Source organism: Perognathus longimembris, chromosome 3, assembly GCF_023159225.1.
Source record: "Perognathus longimembris pacificus isolate PPM17 chromosome 3, ASM2315922v1, whole genome shotgun sequence".
NCBI classification, from domain to species: Eukaryota; Metazoa; Chordata; class Mammalia; order Rodentia; family Heteromyidae; genus Perognathus; species Perognathus longimembris.
In genome coordinates this window covers 116,271,296-116,296,067 of record NC_063163.1, presented here as the reverse complement: position 1 = coordinate 116,296,067, position 24,772 = coordinate 116,271,296, and the positions used below count along the sequence as shown (strand labels likewise).

At 41.0% G+C, this 24,772-nt stretch overlaps 1 protein-coding gene across 5 annotated transcripts in view; it reads left to right on the top strand.

Moving 5' to 3' along the window:
* Sik3 (SIK family kinase 3) overlaps window positions 1–24,772 on the top strand; it is a 180,470-nt gene that overhangs the window by 99,642 nt on the left and 56,056 nt on the right. For all 5 annotated transcript variants that reach the window (XM_048343895.1, XM_048343893.1, XM_048343894.1 and 2 more), the window contains exons 2-4: window positions 1,414–1,530; window positions 4,894–4,957; window positions 22,500–22,661. In XM_048343895.1, the coding sequence (XP_048199852.1) occupies window positions 1,414–1,530; window positions 4,894–4,957; window positions 22,500–22,661 (343 nt within the window). The remainder of the gene's footprint in view (window positions 1–1,413; window positions 1,531–4,893; window positions 4,958–22,499; window positions 22,662–24,772) is intronic.

Here is a 24,772-nt window from a genome sequence, read left to right as displayed (position 1 = left end):
TTCCATCCACAAGCAAGGCTCACATGGTCTTGGTATTGAGCTGAAATGTGTCTCCCTGTGCGTCTCTCCTATATCTTTCATTCTGACGTCTCTGAAAAAACTCCAACTAATGTTATCTTCATGGTATTCATTCCTTTATTCATTCAAATAATTTACCATGTGTGTTCCATACTGACTTTACTTCTGTTTTCTATCTTTATTTTTTGCTGTTGAAATTTTGCTCCTTTTGTTTTCCTTTCTCCTCAGTAAATTTTCTTTCCCTTTCTTAGAGTATAAAATCTTAGAACCTACAGAATTGGAGGGGGCTAGAGTTTGTCTAGTCCCAGCTTTTCACCTAACTAACATTGGTGATAACTGAAGTAATTGAAACAGATATAAATACTTCTTATCATTTTCAGTGATACCATTTAGTGGATTACAGCCAAGTTTTCTGCCTTTCATTCTACTTTAAAATGTTTGTGCTGCTGTATGTGGTGGTATATAATACCTTGGGAGGAAGAGGCAGGAAGATCTTGAGTTCCATGCCAGCCTGGGCTTGTGTTTAAAAAACAACAACAGTGAAAAAGTCTGATGTTGATGTCTTCAGAATAATGGGTCACATGGAATGACACATTCTCTGTGGGAGCAGTGGGAGCAGCAGAGCGGGCTGTATGTCCCTTATTCTGGGGTTCATTATTTACCGTGTGCCTCTTTTCCATATTAACAAGACAAGACTGATAATAATACTGGTGTTGCAGATTTAAATGAGCTAGTAGATGGAAAATATGAAGAATTATTGCTAATTTATTGACATATCATTACTATTCAGAATTGCTGCTACCACAAAACTGACCCTACTCTTCTTCCTCTTGAGTTATATAAGCAGTATAGTGAAGTGTGAGCAGCCCTGTCATATACGCTTCTTGTCTTGACATGAGGCCTTACATACAGCTCTCTGGGACCATAGCGCCATCTGTGCAATCAAAAAATATTTGGTCTTGGGTTTTAATGTACGAAGGGTTTGGAACCTTTTCTTTTTTCTGTCAAGGGCCATTGGGATATTTATACTATCATCCATGGGTCATACAAAATGACTAATACAGGCAGGTGGCCATGGTCAGTCAACAAGGAGCATGCAAGATGCATACTTGTCTATCCAGTCATGTACCAAAGGATTTCACATCTTACATGGCCCAGAGGCTACAAATAATCCACCCCTGAAAGCAACTTAAGAAATCCAGAAGATCCAGTAGCTTCTAGAGTCTGTTCCTTTGATATGAACTTGCTCTAGGAATCCATTTCCTGTCTTTCTACAAAGGCTAAATTTGTTTTCCTTACTGGCATCCTGAAAACAAAACACTAGTAGTATATTTTATTGACTATAATTTGAAATGTATTTGATTGTCCTAAGTGAACTGTTCACTCTGTCAACAGGTTGCCATCAAGATCATTGATAAGACCCAACTGGATGAAGAAAACTTGAAGAAGATATTCCGGGAAGTCCAAATAATGAAGATGCTTTGCCACCCCCACATCATCAGGCTCTACCAGGTAGGAGGATTCCTGGCCTGGTGAATAGCTTCAGTGTCAAATTGGTCTGTTGTATCTGAAGCTAGCTGCCTTTGAAGAAAATGTGGATGGTAACAATCTGTGACTTTCTCTGTTTCTGTGTTCATATGTTCATCCTGCTATGTCTGCCTCCCTTCTACTTTCTCACTCAGTGTTTTGTATCCTGTTTTTTCTCACTATTTCTTAGTGAAGTCTGCCTAATCAGGGATAGGTCTTATTAATTCGTTCTTTAAAATTTCAGAGGCTCATACCTATAATCCTAGCTACTCAGGAGGCTGAGGTCTGAGGATCTCAGTTCAAAGCCAACCCGGGCAGCAAGGTCCATGAGACTTTTTTTTGGCAGTCCTGGGGCTTGAACTCTGGGCCTGAGCACTGTCCCTGGCTTCTTTTTGCTCAAGGCTAGCACTCTGCCACTTGAGCCACAGTGCCACTTCTGGCCGTTTTCTATATATGTGGTGCTGAGGAATTGAACCCAGGGCTTCATGTATATGAGGCAAGCACTCTTTCCCCTAGGCCATATTCCCAACCCTGCGAGACTCTTATCTCCAAAATTAACCACCAGAAAACCAGAAGTGGAGCTATGGCTCAAAGTTCTAGAGCACTAGCCCTGAGCACAAAAGCTCAGGAACAGCACCCAGGCCCTGAGTTCAAGCCCAAGGTCTGGCTAAATAAATAAATAAATAAATAAATGAAATTGATTCTTTGGGGCTGAGCTTGTAACTCAGTGGTAGAATACTTGCCTAGTGTGAACCAGGTCCTGATGTGAATCCAAGCAAAAAACACACCTTGCACAAACACATGCTTTCTAAATGGGGCAAGGTGGCAGGTACCTGTTAATCCTAGTACTTGGAAAGCTAAGACAGGAGGATCATTGAGTTCAAGGCAAGCCTGGGCTGTATATGGCTCTGTTTTAAGAACAAACACTCCCACCTTCAAAACAAAACCAAAAACCAAAAATACCCTAGGACCTTGATGACTTTCTTAGCAAGAATTACACACAGATTGTTTAGAAGGTGATGAGACCTTACTTTACTTAAGTCACGGTCCTAAAATAAGATGGGAAAAGGAGTGGAGAATTTTGAGAGGTAAAAAGCTAGAGATGAATGTTATTTTCTTGTACTTTTTTGGGGGTGTGGGTGGGGACTCTAGTCCTGGGGTTAGCCAGGGCCTGGGCACTGTCCCTGAATTTTTTGCTCAAGGCTCTGCCACTTGAGACACAGCTCTACTTCTTTGTGGTTTTTTTGTGGTTAATGGGAGGAATAAGATTCTCATGGATTTCCCTGCTCCAGCTGGTTTTGATCTATGGTCCTCATATCTCAGCCTCTTGAGTAGCTAGGATTATAGGCATGCACAATCAGTGCCTGGCTCTTGTAAAATTATCCAGAAATTAATTTCTGTGATCATGTTCTGAACTGTGATGACAAAGGATATTTTAAGTATAGCTTCTTACCTCAATTAAAACTTACCCCCTTTCTAGCTGGGTCCTGGGTGTAGTTTTCTAAGGTTAGCATTTAATTGTTTCGATAATCCCGAATCAGATTCTATGTCATGAAAGAGGTTTTTGTTATGATTTTCTTCCTTTCCTAAAAAGTATACATATTTCATACCATTGTCAAAGTGATTCCTTAGCCTTCCTGCAAAAGCAATAAATGTGATGGATGGAATTTTAGACAGAAGGGGAGGGACTGTCCTAGCAGGCTGGTAGAAGACGTATCTTGGGCAAGGTGGGGCTTTGGGTACTGCTCAGATTGCAGTGTGCTGCCAGCAGTGGCCCTGTGCTCAGGGCCAGCCCTGCTCACTGCTTTCCACTGCAGGAATCTCCTCCCAAGTCTTGAAGGAGGCGGCCACCCACTCAGTTCCTTTCCTGCTCTTACACTGCAGTCACGGCTTCTGACCCAGACACAGGACTGCGTAAGACCGGAGAAAGCACACCGACAGCACAAGGGGCCCTGGGCCCACTTGCATGGCCTGTTAATTTTATGGAAAAGAAAACATTCTGCGATGTTAATGTGGGGCTGAGGCTATAGCTTTAGAGCTCTGCTGGCCTTAGCTGCTGAGGTGATGAAATGAATTAGTAGGAGCAGACCTATTGAAGTTTATCAGGCAGAATTCAGTGAACTAACACCTATCTTCTGCCCAAGAAGATATTTCCTGGTATTTCCTGAAGGCCTCTTCTATAGGCCTGAAGGTGTCTGTAAACCTTTGGCTTTAGTTGGACTCTGGTGGCTCATGCCTATAATTCTAGCTACCCAGAAATCTGAGATCTGAGGATCACAGTTCAAAGCCAGCCCAGGCAAAAAAGACTTCTATGAGATTCTTTATCTCCAGTTAACCACCCAAAGCACAAGACCTTATTCTGAAAAACAGCTAAAGTAAATAGGGCTGGGGCATTGCTCAAGTGATAGACCTTATTCTGAAAAACAGCTAAAGTAAATAGGGCTGGGGCATTGCTCAAGTGATAGAATGCTTACCTAACAGTCACGAGGCCCTGAAGTTTAAGCTCCAGTACTGCATTCCCCCCCCCCCCCAAAAAAAAACACAAAAAAAACCCCCAAAAGGTGGCTACTGGAAAAGCTAGAGCCGTGTATTTGCAATGCCCTTGTTTCTGTTGTGCAACACAGCTCTGCAGGGGAGCATGGCACATTATCCTGTGTTCCCTGAGGGGAGCCAGAGAGATGCAGTTGGTTACAGGGGAAACCTTTGCTCTTTTGTTTATATATGAGATAGTTAAAATGTTTACGGCAGGTGTGGTATATATTCATATATTTGATGGTTGGAATATGTTTGATTAAAAAGGAAGAAACTGACAACATGAATTTTAGAAGGGTTGCAAAATAGGGATCAAGGCAAAATACACATAACTAATTTATATTACTTAAAGGGTTTGTATGTTTTGAGTAAATGGATAATAGGAAAGAAAGTTATCACTTCCATTTTTTAAATAAAAAGGCCCTATGGAATTCTGTGCAATTCTGGAACAAAGTCCTGTATTTTCATGAAAGCATTTTTTGTTTGGGTTGGGTTTGGAGGGTCCACTTTTGAGTTCCAGGTGATTGATGTTGAGTGTGAAGGTTTTTGTTCTTAGCTTCTGCTCTGCCTCTCAGCTTTGTGATCTTAACTGAGTGCAGAGCCCTCCACGGAAGGCCTGTGTCCGTGTCTCAGTAGGAGATGCTTCCTGCTTGAAGAACTCCTAACATTTATATCTGTTTCCCCTGAAATGTTTCAGATTTCCTATAGGTGTAATGGTTATCAATATTTCAAATGAGAAAAGTTATTAGTTTCTCTTCTTCTGATATCTGCCTGTCATTTGTGTCACTGTCTGTCACTTTCCTGCCTTTGCACCAGGTTATGGAGACAGAACGGATGATTTATCTGGTGACAGAATATGCTAGTGGAGGGGAAATTTTTGGTAAGTACATTTATTGCATTCTTTCACCAGCTATTGAGCATTCTGGCAAAGCGAAAGAGCTATTCAGTGTTCTGTCATGTGAGCAGCTGTCACTTGATGCTGTGTCCTTTGTTACAGTTATTTGGTATCAACAAAACAATTCTAGCTCTTTGGATTCACCTAGTTAAATTTCTCTAACAGCTTTGTTTCCTTAGCAGAAGTATTTTTGTATTCTAGTAAGGTGTTTATTGGAAGTTGAGAATAAAAGTGTCCCTAAACAAGCAGTCCTTCTGCTCTGGTGACAGGGATTTTTTATTGGCAGTTGTTCCTGGCTAAGGTCAGGTGTGACAATACTCCCTCAAGTGTGTCTGTCATGTGAGGCAGCACCACTGGGAACAAAATTCACACCCTAGTGATGCCTTACACCTTGTTCAAATAGAACATGTAACTGTAATCCTTACTGGGCTCCCTGTTTCCCTTCCTTTCCCTTCAGGGTTCTTGTTATAGTTTTGGAGGTTTTGTGATTTTTTTTTTCCCTCTTACACTTACCCTTAACACAATATCAGGAATAAGCAGGAGGATTTGTACTGAAAGGGTCTTACTTTGAAGTGGTCAAAATAAGCGGAAGTCTTCTCTTTGTTAACAGTGATTAGCAGGTAGAGGAAAAGAGTTAACTTTCTAATTAAATTCACTTTTGGGGGTGTGTATGTCTGCCAGTCCTGTGGCTTGAACACAGGGTCTGGATGCTATCCCTGAGCTGTTTTTGCTCAAGGCTAACATTCTACCCCTTGAGCCACAGCTCCCCTTCTGGCGTGCGCGCGCGCGTGTGTGTATTTAATTGGAAATGAGTTTCATGAACTTTCCTGCTTGGGCTGGCTTCAAATCATATTCCTCCTATCTTAGCCTCCTGAGTAGCTAGGACTACAGGTGTGAGCCAACAACATGCGTCTCAATGGAAGAAAGTGGGCATAATAGCATACCTGTTTTCCTAGCTATGGTAGGAAATATAAAATAGGAGGATCAAGGTCCAGGTACTGGCTAACACAAAAACAAATAGGGAATCAACTGTGGCATGACCATGCAGACTGCTGTGAGAACCGTATGTACGTATGTTTGTACATGCGTACATGTATTTAACTCTTGCTGGACTTTCTTGCTTATGGCTGGCACTCTACCACTTGAGTCACATTATCATTCTGGCATTTTGCTTCTCCCTTTCTGAAAGTATCCCCATTAACCCTCTCAGACCTTGTTTTGAAAACTTTTTTTTTTTTTTAAGACTGTAAAACTGGCCATAGTGGCTTAAGCTTGTAATCCTAGTTTACTTGTGAGGCAGCAATTGGAGGGAGGATCACAATTCCAGGCCTGTCTGGGCATAAGAGTTCTTGAGATTCCATCTCAACCAATGCCTGGGCATCGTGCTACATACCTGTTATCCCAGCACCAAGGGATGCACACCGTCTGGGTAAAGTGGTGCACACTTGTCACCCTCAGTGACATGGGGAAAGCACAATTAGAAGGAACCTAGCCCAGGGCAGCCCTAGAATACAGCGAGACCCTTTCTTGAGACCCTATCTGGAAAACCTGCCAACACAGAAAGTGACTTAAAGCATGGCTAAAGTGGTAGACCACGTACCTATCAAGTGCAAGGCTCTGAGTTTAACTCCTTCCTCCTCCCCCAGGAAAGAATAGAAGGAACAGGCCTTCTAAAGCATATGGAAGAGTCTAGGGTTAGAGGAGTCCCAAGGACAAATGGCAGATGAAAGAACATTTACTATGAACATCTATGAAAATTTGGTGCCTCTGATAGTGTGTAGTACTTGAGCCAATACAGTCAATTCAGTCTAGACCTGTGCCGCTAAGTCTCCTCTCTACCAGCACCTGGACAGGTGACTTTCTTCCCAGGAAGAGCAGCTTAGCAGCAGTCTTTTCCTCATTAGGTACTTGTTGCTGGCACTGTCCGGGGAGGTGGTGGAAAGATGAAGACTCTCGTCTACTACCCAGCCTTGGCTTGTAGAAGTCATGGGAGCATACTGAGAATACTGGGACTCATGGCATTCTTACCTCAGCTCCAGGAATCACACTGAGAGGACTGCAAGCTGCTCTTGCTTCTGTTTCCTTGAGCTCTCATCTCCTGCAGTGTGTTCATTATTTTTCAGAAGTTTGTTACCCCCAGGTCTAGGACCTGGCTCACTTTTTGCCTGGGGATAAAAACACCATAAAATACTTCTTAATTTCTTCCTCAAGGAACTCAGGAGCTTTGGAGGTTGTAGTAAGGGAGGGAGGAGATTCAGGACCCTGACCCAGCCCTTAGCCTGGCTTGCACCTTAGAGACTCAGGGAATAAGACATCTGGAAAGAACTTCCCTGAAGTCTGAACAAACCATTCCTTCAAGGGAGCCAGAATTTGATTGTATTATTTGTAAGCCAACTTATGCCCCTGGGCATTGTTTAAAACAATAGAGCAATCAGGCATTGTCAATGGAGTTTAAGAGCTGAGTTTCTTCAGGAAAAGACCAGAAGAGAATCCTATGCAAACCTGGGCGATACCAGCATGATACTGGGCATAGCTGTTCCCAGGGGAACAGTATGGAGTTGAACAGAATGGAGGAAGAAATGCCACAGACAACCACAAGCCTGGGAAGGTGGGAGACATATACATGCAATAAATGACGTAAGATGTCCCGTTTCCAACAATAACAAAACTATAAGGCATACAAAAACAAAACAAAACTAACCAAGGAAAGTACAAACTATCTACTGGACAAAAAACAGACCACTGAAACTGCCTGTTTTAGTGAGACCAGATGTAAGATTTATTAGAAGAAAACCTTGAGAGACATTATAAACATGTTTCCTGAAATAAAGGAACCAAAATTAAAGTAATAAAGGAATGTGTGATGTTACTTAGAGTAGAGAATGCCAATAAAGGGAAATTATTTAAGACAACAAATGAAAGTTATGGAGTTGAAAAGTAAAATAAATGAAGTAGAAAAATTCATTAGAGAGGCTTAGCCATGGATTCGAAATGGCACAAGAAGAAGCGTACTTGATCAATAGAGATTATGAAACCAGAGAATAGAGATAGGATGAAGTAAAAACAGAGCCTTGGGGTAATTTGAGACACTGTCAGGTATATCAGTGTATGTGTCCTGGGATGTAGGAGAGGAGAGAAAAAGGAGGGGGGGAAATAATTGTTGAAAACTTTACAAATATACTGAAAAGCAGTAACCTATAAGAATATAGAAAACTCACTGAACTCCCAAATGGGCTAAATATAGTAATGCACATAGACAGACCATGTGAGAATGATAAAAGTAAAAACTTTCTAAACATCAGGTGCATGCTGGTAATCCCAGTCAGTCCACGGGGCATGGAGGCGCAGGAGAACAGAGACGTGGTGGCCAGCCGGGGCTACAAAGCAAGACCCATCTCAAACAAACAAATGGCTTTTATGGATGCTGTTTATTATTCATTATGAGATGTCATGTGGCTCTCTTGGCATTGCCCAGTGGGAATTAGGCTTGTAGAACTATAGTAGGTATGTTGATGTCCGTGACTTTTTAAAAAAAAACAACAACAACTTAATTTTGGAGCATTTCAGAACTTGGACTTTTGGATTAGGGATGATAACAGATAAAACCTGAAAAATCTGAAAAAACTCTGGAGTAGGGAATACTGGTCCCAAGCATTTCAAAAAAAGGAATACTCAGGCTGCATTAGAGGTAAAATAATGTTAAACACTGACAAGCTGAAGATGTGATCACAGGAGTAGTTGCTAAACTCAGTGGAGTTTTATCGATGGTCACCAGAGAGAAAAGATTCAAGGTAAGTTGTCCACCCTTGTGGATGCAGACACTGGCCAGGGTGACGGAACTGGGTTTCAGTATCTGATAAATATGGTGGCTAGGGAGGCAGAAGAGAGTGGATACAGATTTTCTAGGCATGAACCATAGAAATGTGGGCTGCTGGGAATTTATGACTTAAAGAGCTTACACTAACCACGTCTCAGTTCCTTGCAGAACATGTGTCTTTTTTCCCCTTCAAGATACTTAATAAATGATGAACCTTAGAGGAGGTAGTGGAAATGGTGGCTATAACTGGGAGGCATCAAGACACAGATACAAAAGCCCTGCTGCCCTTTTTAACTTTATTTTTTTGCCAGTCCTGGGGCTTGAACTCAGGGCCTGAGCACTGTCCCTGGCTTCTTTTTGCTCAAGGCTAGCACTCTGCCACTTGAGCCACAGCGCCACTTCTGGCCTTTTCTATATATGTGGTACTGAGGAATCGCACCCAGAGCTTCATGTATAGGAGGCAAACACTCTTGCTACTAAGCCACATTCTCAGCCCCCCTTTTTAACTTTTGTGACCCATATCATATGTTACTGCTCTATGAAGACCTGGATGAGAACACATTGTGTGTATGTGTATGTGTGTACGTGTGTGTGTGCATGCACACATGCATGTGTGTTAGTACTGGGGCTTTCACTCAAGGCCTGGGTCATATCCTTGAGCATTTTCCCTCATGGCGGGTGCTCTACTACCCACTTGGGCCGCAGCCCCATCTCCCCAGCTTTTTGATGGTTGATTGGAGATAATCTCAAAGACTCTCCTGCCATGACTGGTGTTGAATCCTGATCCCCAGACCTCAGCCTCCCTTAGTACAGGTGAGAGCCACCTGCCCAGCTGAAAACACCCTTTTGGTTTTCTCATTAACTGTGCAGATTATGAATTCTAAGCAATGTAATGGATTTCACTAAGTGGTTATTGAATGAGTATTACTCACTTCATTTATTGAGATGGATTTTGCATGTCCTGTGTTTAGCACTGTTTTATAAAGGAACAGCCCTGACAGTATGGCCTTGCTTAATAATACCAGAAGAATTGAAAAACTTGTTTGTTTTGTAAACCACTAAACTCATAATTTAAAACTTACACAATATGACTTCTTTAGATACATATCCCCAACTTCCTGCTGGAGACCATGCACTCATAAATCCAGCACTTTATCAAGTAAAGTTTCCTGAATACCAGGCAGAACTCATGGGCATCTAAAACAAACTGCTAATTTAAGAGGAGTCTGTTGAAATGTGCATAATTTATTATGAACACCTCTTAGTGTCTTAAAATAACATTCCTAATGATGACTTATACACACGTGTGTGTGTGTGTGTGTGTGTGTGTGTGTTAATACATTACCTATCTACCTAGAGCTTCTCACAAAGCAATTTCTTTATGCCATGGGTCATGCAAACACTGGGACAAAGAGTGGAAAAAACTTAACTGCACTTCATGTACCAGATATTGACTAGGTATCTAGTCAAGTGTTTGGATAAGTCATTTTCTCTTGTTATATATTCAGGAACATTGCCATGTTCTTTGAACCTGCTAGTATGTACTGGTTTATGGGGCTAAAAAAAAGACATTTTAATTTATCTTCAATATTGTCCATACCTTTACAGCTGTTATTTTCCTAATAAATTATTCCTTCCTGCTATACAAACTAGCTAAGGCTAAGCTAAAATATAACAATACACACAAACAACACATCATAGTGTCTTTATCTAGTCACTCTGACCAAAACAATGAGTGTCTGTTTTTTTTCCCCCCAATTAAATTTCTCATTCATTATCCTCTATTTTTTTGTTTTATTTTCGTACTATCAGACATGACTAGTATTTATCTTTGTGATCTCCCCAAGATGTATGAAGAAGCCACCCACGTTTGACCTCACTTCAGTGTAGAAGAGCCATAGTTGTTGGGACATCCTGTCATTCTATCATGACCTAAAAATAAATGCCATATAGAATGACTATGTGCAGTGTGTACATAAGTATATAATGTAATTGCCTGAGGATTTTACGGAGTCTTTTTTTTGCCAGTCCGGGCCTTGAACTCAGGGCTTGAGCACTGTCCCTGGCTTCTCTTTGCTCAAGGCTAGTACTCTGCCGCTTGAGCCACAGCGCCAGTTCTGGCCGTTTTCTATATATGTGGTGCTGGGAAATCAAACCCAGGGCTTCATGCATACGAGGCAAGCACTCTTGCCACTAGGCCATATTCCCAGCCCTATGGAGTCTTTCTTAACCCTTTTTTGAAACATAATTTCACTGACAAGCTAATAGAAACAAAAGAGTTTTAAGGGCTGAGGGCATAGCTCAAGTGGTAGAACACCTTCCTAGCAAGCACAAGGCCTGAGTTCAAACTCCAGTACTGTCCCCCATCCCCCCAAAAGATTTTAAGTCATACCTTTTATAATTTGACTTACTAAGAGATTTTTAAAAGTTTCATATCTGGAAGCCGTGCTCTGTATTTCAATATGCTTTGATGTCCTGAGGATATTTCCTCTGTGTGTGTGTGTGTGTGTGTGTGTGTGTGTGTGTGTGTAAAGAGAGGGGGAGAGAGAGAGATGAGAGAGAGAGAAGAGAGAGAGAGAGAAACAGGAACTCCCTCCTTCTCAATCCCTGCCAGTCATCTTCCTTTCTATCTCTGAGTTTGACTGTTCCAGGCATGCTATATAATGGACTCTTTATTTCACTTAGCATAATGTCCTTAAGGCTTATCATGTTGGAGCATGGGTTAGGGTTTCCTTTGTTTTAAGACGATACTATTCCATTTATATTTCACACATAGACTGTGTTTGTTATCCATTCATCTAGTGATAGGCTTCAAGTGTCCACATTTAGCTATTGTGTTATTCACTGGTATGAATGAGCAGGTATACCAATGAAAATGTCAATTTTTACTGTAAGAATTTTCAGATATATATAAGGGGAAAGAGAATAATTATAAAACCAGGTTTTGCCAAGTACAATATTTTGCTAATTTTGTTTCATTCTTTCCCTAACTTCTCTTCTACTCTTAATTTTGCTAAAATATTTTAAAGCAAATTTAAGGCATCCTATGATTTCACTCATGAATATTTAGTACTTTTCTTATATGTAAAGATTGTTTTGTTTTGTTTTTTGTTTTAGAAGAAAACTTAATCATTAAGCCTGGCATCAGTGGCTCACACCTGTAATTCTAGCTACTGAAGAGGCTGAAATTGGAAGATAGGCTCTTTAAAACCACCCCAGGCAGGAAAATTCCTGAGACTCTTAAAACAGGAAGTAGAGCTGTGCCTCAAATTGGTGGAGCACTAGCCATGTTCAGAAAAGCTCAGGGACCATGCCTAGGCCCTGAGTTCAAGCTCCATGACTGACAGGAAAATAAAAAACAAAAAACCCATTCGTAAGTAAATGGGTAAGAACTTGGAAAAAATTATACTAAGTGAAGTGAGCCAGACCCAAAGAAACATGGACTGTATGGTCTCCCTCATAGGGAATAATTAGCACAGGTTTAGGCAAGTCACAGCAGAGGATCACAAGAGCCCAATAGCTATACCCCTATGAATACATAAGATGATGCTAAGTGAAATGAACTCCGTGTTATGGAAAGGATTGTTATATCACTGTTGTAACTACTTTCAACGTGCCATGTGTAACCGTAGCTTCTATTATTGATGATCTTGTATCCCCTTCCTGTGGTTGTACCTGCACTATCTCTGTATCTTATCTGAGTACATTGGAAACCGTGTATTAGAACTAGGAAACTGAAAGGGAATACCAAAATCGAGAGACACGGGGTAAAAAAGACAAAAGACTACAAAAGCAATACCTGCAAAACTGTTTGGTGTAAATGAACTGAACAACTCATGGGGGGGGGGGGGGAAGGGAAAGGGGGAAGGAGGAGGGGGGAATGAGGGAGGAGTTAACAGACAGTACAAGAAATGTATCCAATGCCTAACATATGAAACTGTAAACTCTCTGTACATCAGTTTGACAATAAAAATTAAAACAAACAAACGAAAAACCTTAATCATGACACCCATCTCAAGGTCATCAATCTGGTGTTTTGTTGTATCCAGGGATTAAACCTATCTAATAAATTCTTAGATATTTGCAGTTTTAGACTATAGGTTTATAGAACATATATACGTTGTAGATTATTCTAAATCTCTCTTATGAGATTCTTTTTCTTTTTGTGAATCCTTCCCTGTGTTTTAATATAGTGATCATGGTTATTTAAGGCCAGCTGCAGATATCTGCCTCTCAGATTTGCTCTTACGGACTTTAATCTCTTGATTATTGCTCATTCTTCCTACTTCTTTCCATGTCTAGCAATTTTTCATTGTGTGTTGGACATGAAGAGTGATTGTTACAGGGATTCTGGATTACTTCTGTAGTGCTGAGTTTGTTCAGTCAGGCAATTTAGGTGGATCACCTGGATCCTGTTGAGGCTTGATTTTTGGCTTTGTTAGGTAGTTCTAGTTCAGTTTTGACATTACTTACGGCATAGCCCTTATTTTATTTTTATTTTTATTTTTTGGCCAGTCCTGGGCCTTGGACTCAGGGCCTGAGCACTGTCCCTGGCTTCCTTTTGCTCAAGGCTAGCACTCTGCCACTTGAGCCACAGCGCCACTTCTGGCCATTTTCTGCATATGTGGTGTTGGGGAATTGAACCCAGGGCCTCATGTATACGAGGCAAGCTCTCTTGCCACTAGGCCATATCCCCAGCCCCATAGCCCTTATTTTAGTTTTTTTTTTTTTTTTTTTTTTTTGCCAGTCCTGGGCCTTGGACTCAGGGCCTGAGCACTGTCCCTGGCTTCTTCCTGCTCAAGGCTAGCACTCTGCCACCTGAGCCACAGCGCCCCTTCTGGTCGTTTTCCATATATATGGTGCTGGGGAATTGAACCGAGAGCTTCATGTGTAGGAGGCAAGCGCTCTTGCCACTAGGCCATATTCCCAGCCCATAGCCCTTATTTTAGGGGTGTAGTTCTCTAGGATTTGACTTAGTGCTTGGAATATTCACCAATGCCTCTGCTAAGCAGAGACATAATAATATCTTCTGGGCACCGTGAGGCTTCCAGAAAATTCTGGTTAGCATTTGCCTCCTGACAGTGATTTTCCACTATGCCTTCCCATAGTCTAGCTCTGCCCGTGTGCAGTTTGGGAGTTGACATGGGTGTAAGTGAAATTTCTATGCTGAGCTTTGATGCTCTTTTTTTGTGTCTCTGTTTCCTTTTTCTTTACCAATATACCATCCAATATCTAGCCATCTCCTCACTCTGATCTACTTTTTTTTTGCTGTTGTTTTCTTAGGTAGTGGCATAGGGTGAATATGGGACTTACCTCTTGTACTTAGTTTCTCTAAAAACTTGTAGCTCTGAGTTTGTTATTGTTCAATGCCTGCAAATGGTCCAGCTTACATAATTGTTAAAGTAGGAGCGTAAATCCAATACAAGCTACTCATTTGTAAATAGAACAAAAATCTACACTCTATAGGAAATCTGTTTTTATATTCATTAACATTAGTAGTAACTGTCATACTAGCCAGGGCATATGTAGCAGGTGTCTTAAAGTATCTTTCTAATAGTTGCTCTGATCAAAATAGAATAAAGTGATTACATTAATTGAGTCGATAAGTGTTTTAAATATTTTATAATCTGTGACCTCTTCCTACCCTGCCAATATATTTTTATGCTGTGTATTATTTAATAAATTGGGTTACAGTATTCAGTTTTTCACATTCTGTATTTGGCTAGTCATATCCATATTATGTCATGCAACGTAGTCTTCTAGCTCCTGTACTGTGCTTGTAAGTAGTAGTTCTACTTAGGTATTTGGTTAAATACAGGTTTAATTTTTGTGGGGAAGCAAGAATACTTCATAGTTTTCATATTACATCACTTCAGGTATTTTATAAAGTCTGATTTTCTCATTTTCAGTGATATTTAGAATAATTATTGGTTTCAGTATTTTTTCACATAATCCATGTCTTGTAAAGTTTCCCATCAACTTTTGGCCAAATGTTTTAACTACCCTTTTAATTGCCTTGATTTTATTAAAAGTGCAACATTTTTCTAATTCTCTCATTCTTAGTGTATTTATTAGCTGTAATTTTTCTGTAAGGAACTTTACCTTATAAGCTATTTAGAAACTACAGTGAATATAATGTAAATGCATGATTTCTTTTATATATCATCACATTTGAAAATAATGTACAGGCACCCTACCAATCTCTAGGGAGACCAATCAGATTGACTTTGAATATCCTCCCTCCCTCCCTTCCTCTCTACCTTCCCCCCCTCTCTTCCTACCCCCTCCCTTTCCCCCTCCCCCCTCTCCCCCCTCTCTCTCTTTCTCAGTCCTTGGGCTTGAACTCAGGGCCTGAGCACTGTCCCTGGCTTCTTTTTGCTCAAGGCTAGCACTCTTATCATTTGAGCCACAGCACTACTTCTTGCTTTTTCTATTTTTGTGGTACTGAGGAATCAAACCCAGAGCATCATGCATGCTAGGCAAGCACTCTACCACTACACCACATTCCCAGCCTGACTTTGTATATTTTCTAGTATAATTATGAATTATGAACTTTAATGTACTTGATGTATTTCAGCCTACTGATTGGTTATTCTCTTGAAGCGCAAATTATCCACTTAGCCAGTGAGAGCCCCTTTTAAGTTGACTCTTTATTCTTTTAGTAGGATCTCAACAATCTGTGATAGCCTTTTTGTTTTCAGACAAAATAGCACAGGTCTATTTTGAACACTTCTTGTCCCAGACTTGGAGATGAGGCTCCTTGTGGTCTAGTGGAACTTAGCATTTAGAGATCGGAGTCTGGAGACTAGTAATGCTCATTAAGTGCCACTGTGTTGTCATTGATTACAGGTTTCATCAGGGGATAAACTAGGAAGAAAGTCACATACACACACATGCATGCACACGTACATGTGAGAGAGCAGTAAATATGAGTTTATACTAACATTCCAGTTGAAATTTAAAATTTCAACGTTTTTAATTTCTTTTCTCTTATGCAGAAAACTATAATTCCAAATGACTTTACCATAATAACTTATTTAGTAGGAGAGCTGAAGAAAGGGATTAATTAACTCAAAACAGTTATCAGTGGGCTAGATTCCCAGCACCACAAAACAAAGTCCTAGGATGAATTACAAATAATAAGGATACTATTGTGTTTGGTTATTTGTGTTGTCTTTAGAATGTGTCCCAGGGGGCATTTTCATAGCTATTTGGGATGTTATGAGAAAACACCTTGTATGGGGTAATTTATAAGTACTAGAAGTTTGTTTCTTGTAGCCTGAGGCTTGGAAATACAAGATCAAGAGCAGCATACTCACGTGAAGGCGTACTCTCTCCTTTGTGCCTGTGTGGGCCTTGCTCATGTGTCCTCACATGGTGAGAAAGCTCTGCGGGTATGAACTGTTCCTTTAACTTCTGTTATAAAGGCGCTAATTCTGTTTATGAGGACACAGCCCATAGGGCCCTAATCATTCTCTAAAGGCTCTCCCTCTTTATCCTGTTGCATTGGAGATTAAGTTTCAACCCTAAGTTTTGAAGATAGACAAATACTCCAACTATTACAAAGATACATAGGCAAAATACTGACCTATATTGTCAGTTAAATTTTTCCTCTGATCGATTCTGTTACATCCATACAGATGCACAGAGTTAGAATTAGTGTTCTTCTTACAGCTTACCTTCAACTTTTAGATATTACTTTTTCTTTTCTTTGACTCAATTTTTAATTGTTTTAGTCAAGTAAGATGTTTCCCAAAAAAGATGTAAAATAGGGTACATTCAGAGAGATGTATGTGCATGTGCAGGGGTTCCCAGTAGTGGCCAACTCCACGTGTGCTAATCCACGTGTGCTAAAATGGCCTAGAATAATACACATTCGCTACTCATGTCAGACCCTGAGCTCTGATACTATTTTAGAATTAGGTAAAATTTCACCATTGGAGAAAACAGTGGAGGGTATACGGTTCCTGGTTGTAGTACCTTTGCAACTACTTGTGAATCTATACTTTTTCTTTCTTTCTTTCTTTCTTTTTTTTTTTTTTTTGCAAGTCCTGGGGCTTGGACTCAGGGCCTGAGCACTGTCCCTGGCTTCTTTTTGTTCAAGGCTAGCACTCTGCCACTTGAGCCACAGCGCCACTTCTGGCCATTTTCTGTATATGTGGTGCTGGGGAATCGAACCCAGGGCCTCATGTATATGAGGCAGGCACTCTTGCCACTAGGCCATATCCCCAGCCCATCTATACTTTTTCAAAAAGAAAAAAAGTCAGGATCACTTTGGTGGCAATTTTGAGAGTAGATGCAGAGAGCTACGGGCAGAAGCAGGCATACTAGTTCAGTATAATAGTAGGAAGAGTTTGCAAGTTTCCAATAAGAAATATCCAGGAGAGAGACAAGGGCTGCTCAGTTATCCCTAAGGAGAGAGGGACGAAGAGAGGAGTGCGGAATGGCTGAGCCGTGGATGTGTTTGAAGGTAGGGTTAATAGCTGCGTGTCACAGTGACACAAAGGGTTTGGTGCAGATATCTGGGAGGAAGAGGATAGGTATTAACAAGAAACAACAAATCAAGCAGCCTGGTGTACAGTACATGGATTTTTTTTTTTTTTTAAGGAAACAAAGCCTCAAGCACTCTTCTAGTCAGAGGTACCCTAGGCTCACACCTTCAACTTGTCCCCTTTTGAAACAAGGTCCCCAAATACAGTGCAGGCTTATCTTGAACTCATAATCTTCCTGCCTCTGCTGTGTGCAGCGATTCCAGGATGGTGCCCCATGCCCAACAGGAATGCACTATTTAAGGAGAGAGGGGGTCCTCTTAAAGTGAAAGAAAAAGTGAGTGCACTCTTGTTAACCTGCCCTCAGCAGGTTTTGGCCTAGCCCTGGCTTTTTTTGGAAAGAAGCATTTGCTTGGTAAACAGGAAGTCGTTTCCATGGGTGTAGGAAGAAGTGATAGAACTAGTGGCAAAGTCAAGAACGGCTAGCTGTGGTTAGTGTGCAGTGGGCAGCAATGTCTTCAGGTAGCCGCGTAAGACGCCTTTCCCCCTTTGTTGGCTCGGCTCCCTGTGCATCCTGAGAAATGCAGAGTTGCTGCCCACTGCTGACCTGTACTCGGGATCTGCTGCTTTTCAGCAGGGTTTGCATTAGCTATGGCTCGTAGGCAGCAGACAAATGGAGATGCTGCCCATAGAGGGTGGAAAAGTGACTCATTTTGAGAAAGGCTGGCTCCCACCACTATCCCATTGGTGGCATTCCTCTGACACTTCACTATAGCAGGGGTAGGGAAGTGTGTCTTTGCTCTCTGAAAGGTTAGAACCTGAATGTACCACAAGGCATTCCCCCCCCCCCCCCGCCCCGAGGGAGGTTAGAACACAATTGCAATAGCTTCTGAAGCAAACTTTATGTGCTGGTGCTGTGCTACTTTTGAAAATGGAGAACTTATTCCAGTCTGTAGTACTATTACCCCTCTGTGGGGCTATAAATCTCTGAGTGTCACTAACTTTTTACAAATCTGCGAGGAAGAGCAGGTAAAGATCAGAGATGTTCAGTGTCAGGTGATTTATGGTGACTGACAAATGAGAGAATCTAGTCCCTGCTTGTGGTAAGAACTTGGAATGGGAGAACACCAAGAATTATCTCCTCCGTGTGGTTTTTCAGATGGCTGAAATGAGTTATGGTAAAAGAAAATTTAAACTTTCCTCCAGACCTAGTAGGTAGGCAGGTAGTAGACAGTGAAAGAAGACTTACCGAGGCTTTGTCTGGGAAGGAGAGCAGCACTTCTGAAATGCCAGAAGCCATGTCCTGGCCCATGTGTGGGGAGTGGGACCTAGGTCGTGGTGAGGTTGGTTACCAGTCTTCAGGAGAGCTAGCTTACTGAATTGCCCCGAAGAAGTAGAACACTTTTTCATCTTAACAAGGTTCAAACGACATTTTAGTTTGAATATTGAGTGGATTCAGAGGCCACTCTGTTTTATTTGTCTTCTGAAAGAACCCCAATATTTATTCAAATGCTGTGAACTAGTTATGTGTTATCTTTAGGATGGGCTTCTGTGCTGGATTTCTTCACTCAAAAGTGAAGTATCAAATTTGAACTTGAATTTTCACTGCCTGCCTGTGGAACATATAGGGATATAAAGCAGTCATTTGTCAGCGGGCAGCTGAAAGTCCATTTATAGCAGGGACTGAAAACCACGGCAGGCTCTTGGCTTCCTGGCACCCCCGTAAGACCCCGCAGGTTTACACTGAAAGCAAACTTACTGGAGCTAAAGAGGGGAATCAGGTGGGCAAAAGTAAAAGCTAAGGCCAAGGCGTAAACGGGACTGAACCACAAAGAAGAGCATGATTCTACCAAAAGAAGAAAACTTCAACTCCAGATACCATAGCAAGGAGGAAGTATTTAATGTTTGTAGAATACTTTTTTTTTTTTTTGAGAAAAAAAAGAGTTGTGTGTCTGGGCATGGTATGCACAGCTGTAATCCCAGCCCTTGGGAGGTGAAAACAGCAGAGTTACAAGTTTGAGGCCAACCTGGGCTACATAGGAAAACCTGCCTCAAAAACCCATACATGATTTGTGTATCTTTTTTTTTTTATATCTATACTTACAGGAATATTGTAGGTGACTTTTGGGGGGGAGCATTATAGTTTAAGCTATGTGTGGTGTAAGTTAGTTTTACCCAGTGTGCTACCAGTAGGACCATTAACAGTGACAGTTAGGTATAGAATAATTATCTTTAAATGCTTCAGAATCCTGTCTTCTGTTGATGAAAAGCTTAAACATTTCCTGTATTATGTTGGTAAGGTCCACCCCCAGGAGGGCTCCATGCAGATGCCCCCCACCTGTTTCAGTCTGCGCCCAGTACCTGAGTTACCTAGGTAACTGGCACACCTGGAGTCAGTTACCTCCTCCTTCTCTGAAGTCACATCCAATCCACCTGGCCATACCTCCCACCTTTCCCTATATAATATGGCTCAACATGGTCCCTGCTCCTTTTCCTTTTCTCTCTTACTCTCTCTTGCTGTGTTTTCTCTTTTTCCCTTCTTCCTTCCCGTCTGTCTCCCCACACCTCCATCTTGTGTGGGCTAGCAGTTTGCTTTCCCCCTAATAAACTCCTTTCTGCCTGAACTATGTGGCGGGTTTCCTTTCTGGTGAAACTTACAGTATTGAGTGGACCTTTAAAAAGATATTCTTAAACATCTTTGAAAATTAAAGTTTTCTCACGTTTGGTAACTCTTCAGTGAAAGTTCGTCGTGGTATATCAGCCTTGTTGGCCTCTGCCATACTAGAGTTAATTCTGGCTAGCAGATCCAGAGGTGGGGGTATTGGCAGAGCAAATGTTTTGTCCAAGGGCAACCAATGTGTCATTATGGAGATAAAACAGAACTCAGCTGCATTCTACCAGCTCCTGGCCTCTGTGACAGTTTTGAGAACTTTCCAATCATTTTAGGAAAATAAAATACTTTAGACATTTATAAAGAGTTTTTTTAATAAAAGAAAATCAATTATTTTGGAAATCACAAAATCAATCATTCTGTCTCATTTAAGAAGCTCTTTGATGTGTTCTGGTAATTAGTGTTTGCTTCCAGATGAATGTCTCTTGGGCATTTTAATTAATGGGTGCTTGGCCAAATGAGCTTCTGATGGTAAACCTTCATAAGAGTTTATTTTTATGTTTCTCAAGAATAGCTGTGTCTTCAAAGCTCTTTAATTAGACAAAGTTTAGCAACTAAAACATATTATTAGAATAATTAGTCCCCTCTAAGGAGAAATAAGGGGTCAGAGACACCAGTACTGTTAGAGAATGACCTCTTCAAATAAAATGTAACACTCTGCATCGGATGGACGTCCGGTTCAGTAAGCTTACTGTCCCTAGGCAGGGACAGTTCATGTGACAGATCTCCCAGAAGCCTAAACACACCAGAATGTGTGCACATTTGTCACTTCCTCTGAGCCCCTATCGGAAGCTGTCTTCTAGGCCTCTGACATCCAGGATAAAGCCTTCCTTTCCTATTTTCTATTAAGTTGGCCACCTTGGATTATTTTTGAGGGACACATTTCAAAATCTTGTGTGTAAGTAAACATAAATTATAATAGTTCTTTTGAGCTCTGTGTGTGTGTGTGTGCACGCGTGTGTTGAGAGAGGTTAGTGAAGGTTGACCTTGAACTTCACAATCCTCCTGCCTCAGCCTCTCAGTTGCTGAGATTACAGCCAGACTATACGAAGTCTGAATTGAGTCTTTCTTTAATATGTCTAAATTATTGCCATATAAGGTGTTTGTGTGTGCTGAGGATTGAACCCAGGGCCTCGAGCATGCAAAATATATATTGTAGCCTTGAGCTATACTTCCTGCTCCTAGATACTCAAATTTCCTAGTGGTATTCCATTCCAGGATTTTGTGGTCAAAATGCAGTTTGAATCTTTTTTTTCAAACTTTACTGTTGATGGACTGTCAACCCCTTCTCTCATTTCTCAGTCTTGACAGTCATATTTTACCATGTATTTACTTTTTGTTGTAGAAAAAAAAGATTCTTGATTAGTCTCAAGGTTGTATGTGATTTCACTAAAATAACTGGGTAGTTGTAACAAACTACTACTGTTGATAAACAACAATACATTTATCTGTCGTGTTTTTTTCCTCTTTCTTACTAGGTCAGGGTACACATGATAACAAATACGTTAAACAGGGGCTGGGAATATGGCCTAGTGGCAAGAGTGCTTGCCTCCTACACATGAAGCTCTCAGTTCGATTCCCCAGCACCACATATATGGAAAACGGCCAGAAGGGGCGCTGTGGCTCAGTTGGCAGAGTGTTAGCCTTGAGCGAGAAGAAGCCAGGGACGGTGCTCAGGCCCTGAGTCCAAGGCCCAGGACTGGCCAAAAAAAATACGTTAAACATGTATATATGTCATTGGTTCAGTGTATACCTATTGCCAATTTTGGATGGTACTTAAAAGAATTTGCTGTTTAATTTTGAAATAACTTGGTTGTTTTAGAGTTTGTTACATGCAAATTATTTTGCTATACCTTAGCAATGTGGCCAGTGAAATGATTTCATTTAAGTTGGTAGAAGCTTCGTTTGCTTTTCTGTTGATATCATCTGTAAAAATTAATGACATGGTTCTAAGAGCATTTGGGAAGCCCAACACGTGAAGATATAAAGATGAAGATGTGTTGCTAGGTGACCAGAGAAGTATGTTTTATGTGAAATTATAGAGCTTTAAGAAAGCAAGAGATATTAGCCTAAATGGAATCTAGTAGAAGGTAATTTTCCCTGCAACATGTCTACTCTTTCCTAAAACAATTGATTATTGGGACTCTGCTTTTTGAAGACCCTTTATTTTAACACAGGAAACACTTTCGATATTCACCTTCATGCATGTTTCTTCATGCATTTGTAATTGTTTGCAATAGGGGTATGAAGAGAAAGGTGTTGAGTGTTAGGATTCTTGAACAATACCATTAAATCCTCTATAAACATTTATTTCTTATGGTGGTGCAAGGGCATGCTTATGCACAAACAGGATATTTACACTTAAAATACTTTGGATATTTATTTCTAAATAGTTTTTTTTAAGTAGATATCAAGTAGGACTGTAAAGTGTGGTGTTCTCTTTTTCCTGTTTTACTTCTTTATTGTTTTGTGAGGCCCTTTTGCATCCCTCCTAGTCTGCCTTTTGAAATTATACCAGCATCAGAATGACTGTGTTCTTCTTCATCACAGACCACCTGGTGGCCCATGGCAGAATGGCGGAAAAGGAAGCCCGGCGGAAGTTCAAGCAGATCGTCACAGCTGTATATTTTTGTCACTGTCGGAACATTGTTCATCGTGATTTAAAAGCTGAAAATTTGCTTCTGGATGCCAATCTGAATATCAAAATAGCAGGTGAGAAGTATGCTTAAGGGCATAAAGAGAACAAAGGAGTATTTTCCACTTTGGTTTTTTTTTTGCCAGTCTTGGGGCTTGGACTCAGGGCCTGAGCACTGTCCCTGGCTTCTTTTTGCTCAAGGCTAGCACTCTACCTCTTGCCACAGTGCCACTTCCAGCCTTTTCTGTTTATGTGGTGCTGAGGAATCGAACCCAGGGCTTCCTGCATGGTAGGAGAGCACTCTACCACTAAGCCACATTCTCAGCCCAGGGATCAGGTTCTTAAAGCAAAGGATTGTCTGATTCTGTCTGTTCAGAAAGAAGTAATGCACATATAGCAAATATTAAAGCTGCTTTTGTTTGTTGGCTGGTTGCTGGGGATTAAATTTAGGGCCTGTGTATGCTGAGCTTGTGTTTTACCACTGAGCCATATACCAAATCTGAGTTTCATTCATTCATTCATTCATGGTTTTGCAGTACTCAGGATTGAACCCAGGGCCTTTGCATGAGTTGTAGCCATAGCCCTTGGTTTTTATGGTGTTTTTTTTTTGGCCAGTCCTGGGCCTTGGACTCAGGGCCTGAGCACTGTCCCTGGCCTCTTCTTGCTCAAGGCTAGCACTCTGCCACTTGAGCCACAGCACCCCCTCTGGCCGTTTTCCATATATGTGGTGCTGGGGAATCAAACTGAGAGCTTCATGTGTAGGAGGCAAGCACTCTTGCCACTAGGCCATACTCCCAGCCCTGTTGTGTTTTGTTTTTGAGACAAGGGCTCACTTTGTAGCTCGGGCTGGTCTGGAACTGAGATCCTTTTACCTCCCCTTTCTGAGCGCTGGGATTGTAGATGCTCACCACCATCCCTGGCCCTGGCTTTTTTTTTTTTTTTAACAGTTTGAAAATTGATAAAAAAACAAACAAACAAAAACTTTTTTTTAAATGTCCTACCAGCAGGAATTCACTAGGGAGACAGAAGGGAAAAGATGATATTTTAAATACTATTACTTCAGTTGATGAATCTTTATTGGAAAGTAGAAAGGGAAATTGCTAAAATTGTTTACCTTCTGAGCTTCAGTGATAAAAGTTTGTTTATGCCTTTGCTGGCAACGTAAGACCTGCTTATTCTAAAGACTGAAATTGTATAATAATTTAATAAGACTAGAACTTATAGTTGTATACAGGTAGTTAGCCATTTGTATTTCCCAACTATATATAGCATTATAGTTCCCAAATATAACGCTTTATTAAGAGCTATCCCATTTTAAGATGCTTGAAAGCAGATTTAAAACCTTAACTAAGCTTTTTTTCTGAGTATTTTTCTTTATGTATATGTCTATAGGTTTCATGACATGAGCCATACTTCCAGTGTAGCTTTTTTTTTTTTTTTTGCCAGTCCTGGGCCTTGGACTCAGGGCCTGAGCACTGTCCCTGGCTTCTTTTTGCTCAAGGCTAGCACTCTGCCACCTGAGCCACAGCGCCCCCTCTGGCCGCTTTCCATCTATGTGGTGCTGGGGAATCGAACCGAGAGCTTCATGTGTAGGAGGCAAGCACTCTTGCCACAAGGGCATTCTCCCAGCCCCGGAGTGTAGCATTTTTGCTGATATTTTAGAGGAAGTATTAGGGACTTTTCTGCCTCTGCTGACTTTGATCCTCAGATCTTAGCCTCCTGAGTTGCTAGGATTGTAGGCATGAGCTACCGGTGCCACTGGGCTCTGTTAACTTTTAATATAATTCTTGTTTTTGAAACCAGCCTCAAATCTCACTAATCTACTCTTTAGACTGGGCCTAAAATGTACTTTTCACTGTCTTGGTCTTCTCATGCTTCACATTTACTGAATTTGCATTTTGCCTACAAGTGCAAGCCCACCACCTATTGATAGAAAGAAGTGACTGCAGTTTACATAAAAACTATAAATGAGAAAAGAAACCATGTTGGTTGTCACTCTTTCCAGAATTATGTTGTATGTCCCCTCTCCCAGATTAAAAAAAACAAAACAAAACATGTGCTTTACATCAAAGATGGGAATACATTTAAAATGTAATTGTCTTGAAAAGTTGAAGTGTGAAATACAGTTGTAAAGCTTTTCCTCCACAACAGGGAGAGAGTTGAGAGTTGAGGTTTATATTACATTATT